The sequence below is a fragment of the Eubalaena glacialis genome, chromosome 8 (assembly GCF_028564815.1).
Source record: "Eubalaena glacialis isolate mEubGla1 chromosome 8, mEubGla1.1.hap2.+ XY, whole genome shotgun sequence".
NCBI classification, from domain to species: domain Eukaryota; kingdom Metazoa; phylum Chordata; class Mammalia; order Artiodactyla; family Balaenidae; genus Eubalaena; species Eubalaena glacialis.
The window spans coordinates 105,151,457-105,155,366 of record NC_083723.1 but is presented as its reverse complement, the minus strand read 5'-3'; the positions used below and the strand labels follow the sequence as shown (position 1 = coordinate 105,155,366).

Sequence of the window (3,910 nt, the reverse complement as noted above, 5' to 3'; positions counted from 1 at the left end):
TAAGAACATAGACAAAAAAGCCATAGCCTACTGGACTGATAGTCTTCTTTTTTCCAGAGACTGAAGGTGAGGGGCTGGAAGAAATGATCATTTTTCTTTTTCTTTAGATATGGACAGAGTCAAGAGAGAACTATAATGGCCTTGACCTAGGCTCAGAAAACTGGTTAATACAGGGCAGACCCAAGCACGCCTGCCTCCAAGTTCAGAGGTTTATTTACCTTATATTTCTTTGTTTGGTTTGGTTTTTTGGTTTTTTTGGCCACACCATGCAGCACGTGGGATCTTAGTTCCCCGACCAGGGATCGAACCCACGATCCCTGCACTGGGAGCACAGAGCCTTAACCACTGGACCACCCAGGGAAATCCCTACTTTATATTTTTAACAAAGCATTTTATGTACTTTCCTGCTCCAAAGTTTTAAGATGTGAAACCTCAGATCTGCGAATTAAGACCCCTCCCTACCACTGATTTCAAGGGCAGAAGTCAACAAGACACACTGTAGAAATATACATTCAACTTTATTTCATCAGAAAAATTTATGTAAGCCACACGGTGGCCAAAATGCCCATGTCCTGAGCAGGTGCTGTCATCCCACTGCCCTCTTCAGACCAATACACACACACATACATGCTATGTTGGAGGAGTGACTTAAAAATGTAAAACAATGAGAATGGGACATAGAATACTCCACCTTCCCCCTTCCTATAGCCAACCCACAAACCTCTTCAACTGTTATCCGCACACAGAGGAGCTCTCATGGAAGAGAAACTTAACACCAAATAAACTGACCATAAGACACCCAAGCACAAAGGAACTCTTGGCAGATGCTTAGAAAGTAGGGTTGAAAATAACACGATCTCCCAACAGCGGAAGTTGCAGCACAAGTCCCCATCTAAGAGAAGACAGAGCCATGCTGCCAAGGACAGCAAAGCATATGGTGGACTGGGGAGAAGAGTGAGATCACTCCATTCCACAGCCACAGGCGACCCACTCATATCTGTGTATTAAACAGGCTTTTTCCAGAGCAAGGAGTATGCAGGTGGAGAGGCCCTTCAAGGGCCTAGTAACAGTTAGTTCTCTGATAACACTGATGCTGAGCTTGCCTATCCAGGAACTGGTAGAGCTGGACGTATTTAGGCCAGTGTTCCAAGGTTACAGCCGGTGGAGGGAGGTCTTATCACACCCCTCCGGATGGATGGTCTGGAAGGCCCCTGGGGACTCTGTGTTGGCTAGTTGACCTCTGGTGGTCCAGGAGCTCCCAGGAGATGGGCTCTCCAGTAAGCCCCCCAGGGACTCCATCAGTCTAACGAAGATGGAGAGCAGGGTCAGCACCACACCTAAGAGATAGAGGTTCAGCATATGCTTCATGGCTCAAAGGATCCCACTCCTTTGTAGAGCAGTAGAGCTGCCTTCTGCTTCTGGAAGGCCTCTGGATCCTGAGGAAAGAGAGCGAGGTTAATCTCCAGCCTTTTGGGATATGCGTGCCTCTGACCTTGACCCTGGAGCTAAGCAGGAGGCTCAGCCAGCCAGGGGGACAAGGACCACAGCAGAATCTCCAAGTATATTTACACTGTAAACTCCATGGCTGGGGAACTAGTCTAGCTTCTTGGACTAATTCAAGAGCATTCCTTAAAACTTTTACTTCTCCTGTCGGGTATGCACAATCCCTGTTCCACAGTCCAGGGACCAGAAACCTTCCTGAAGTAAAAACCCAGTCCTTTTGGGTGAGGGTGGGCGGAGGTGGGAATATAAGACGACGCCCTTGAGAAAGCAAAAGCAACCTGCCTCGAAGTCTCCCTCACACCTCAGTCAGGTTCGAGTTAACCATAAACTTTTTGAAAGTCAAAATAATTCTAAGGGAGTCAAATCTATCAAGTTCACCTACTTAACAAGCACACCTTGAATACCCACAACGTGTGAGGCACCTTGGAAGGTACTAAGGCCACCGGAGGAGGCCCTGCAGACACGAACCCGGCCCTCATGCGCCTAACAGTCCAGGGGCGACAGGCAAGAAAACAGGCAGTTACTACAACAACCCGCCAAGGGCTGTGACAGTAAGGAGATGCTAAGGGTGCTCTGGGAGGGCATGGCATGGGGGCCTAACCCAACGCTAGCGAGAAAGCAGGGCTGGGCGGCTGAGTGGGGCCCCGGGTGGCGGCGAAGCGAGGGGGGACGCTCCCGGCAGCGTAGTCCCAGGCGGGGATTGCCAGGCGGCGCGCGGCGCAAGCAGCCTAGGGGATGGGGGCGGGCAGCCGGGAAGCCCACAGGGCCTCTCACCTCCAGGAGGAAGGGCCGTGAGTGGCCCGCTCGCTGTAATATCTGGTAGTGCGGAGTCGGAAGGAAAGTCGGCCAACCAGCAGCGCGAGATGACAACCCAAAAGCCTCTCCGAAGACAAAAGCTCAGCCCGCAGCAAAGCGCGGAACAGCACGCACACCACGCACTTATAGCCGCGGTACGACCCGAAGCCCGCGCACGCGCACTGGAACCCTGACTCACGCAAGACCGCCGCCCCGCCCCTAGGCGAGGGCGGTCTGGGGTCCGGGGCTGTTCTTTGAGCTTGTGGTCTGGGCTGTTTCGAAAAACACACGTCCTTCGGCTCTGAGTCATTGAGGTGGGCAATGGGACTAGACGTGTGGGTTAACTTCGACTGTCTTTTCTTGCTGCAGGAAACTTTTGAAGGAATCAGAAAGGTCATTTTTCCCTCATACCAAGTCGGTGGAAAATACACCTGAGACGCCCCAATCCAAGGGCCCGCATATTGTATGGGATGAAATCCGGGCGGCGGGGGATGGGTTCTTCACCGGAGATTTCAACAAAGCACAGATTGTCAGAGGGCCTCAGACCTCCACCCTACCCTCTGCTCCCAGTTTTCTCCATTCCAGGGACTGAAAAGCCGACTTTGTTTCACTTCCTAGAGGTACCAGGATTCCAGACGCCACCCCCTCAGCCTCCAAGCCCTGAGGTTTAATTTGCCATTGATATCTCTGGAATGGTGAGACCTTTTTACAACATAAATTCCGTTTTCTATGAGTTTGTCACATTAAGAAAATGTGAATTACTCACCTGGCCCTGGTGCCTGCGCTTAATTGCATGTGGCTGAGTGAGTCTGTTTGCACGCACTGAGTCTCAGTTTCCTCGTCTAAAATGTGGCCACTAAATTAAGTTTGAGGATGCTTTGCGATTGAACCAAAGAGCTAGGAGGTCACAGTCCAACTTTATGCCCAGATTTGGGGGCAGGGAAGCCATATTAAGCACCACCCTCCCAGCCCAAGAAATGTCGATGTTCTGTCGTGAGAGCACCCAATGGTGGATCTCAGGAAATAGAGTGCTGGGGACACGCTGGGAGTGGGGAGGCCCCTGGGGAGGCACGTGCACGCGGAAGGCTGTCGGTGGTTTCACTGCCTTCCTCCTGGGGAGGAGGAGGGGAGAGGGCCAAAGCTCGGGGGCTGGTGACTCTAGCAGGTCCCCTGAGCTCTAGGACTGTCGGTTCCGCGTGCCTGGACTGGACGAGTGACAATCCAGGAGCTCCCTCGTCTCTGCGGGCTCCGCGGGCTCTGCGGGAAAAAGACGGAACGAGTCGGCAAGAGCCAAATCCCGGCTGCGACCTTTAACCTACTTTCCTGGCTCTGTCTGCTGTCAGAGGAGGAGGGGCTGGAAAAGCGGGAAGAGAGAACGTTGGAGATGGAGACGTGCAGGCAGGCAGGCAGGCACTTTGAAATTAACTTTTCTACTCAGCCCGCAGGAATTTTTGGCTCTTCATTGTACTAGAGTTTCGTCTCTTTTTTCGCTGGACTCAGTGGCTCTTCTCTTGCACTGTTATTTAGGAGAGGCTCCAGCTCTGAAATCACATTACCCGGTGTCCCCCACCCTTGCTAGTTAGGGCCCTTGGGCGAATCCTTTAACCTTTAG

The 3,910-nt window shown here is 52.1% G+C and overlaps 1 protein-coding gene across 1 annotated transcript; it reads right to left on the bottom strand.

Moving 5' to 3' along the window:
- Nucleotides 1-516: 516 nt before the first annotated feature.
- On the bottom strand, nt 517-2,455 carry HILPDA (hypoxia inducible lipid droplet associated). Its single transcript, XM_061198026.1, is given in 3 exon segments — nt 517-1,218; nt 1,221-1,436; nt 2,278-2,455. Coding segments are annotated over 2 exon segments (189 nt in total). The 5' UTR covers nt 1,369-1,436; nt 2,278-2,455; the 3' UTR covers nt 517-1,177.
- Nucleotides 2,456-3,910: the final 1,455 nt, after the last annotated feature.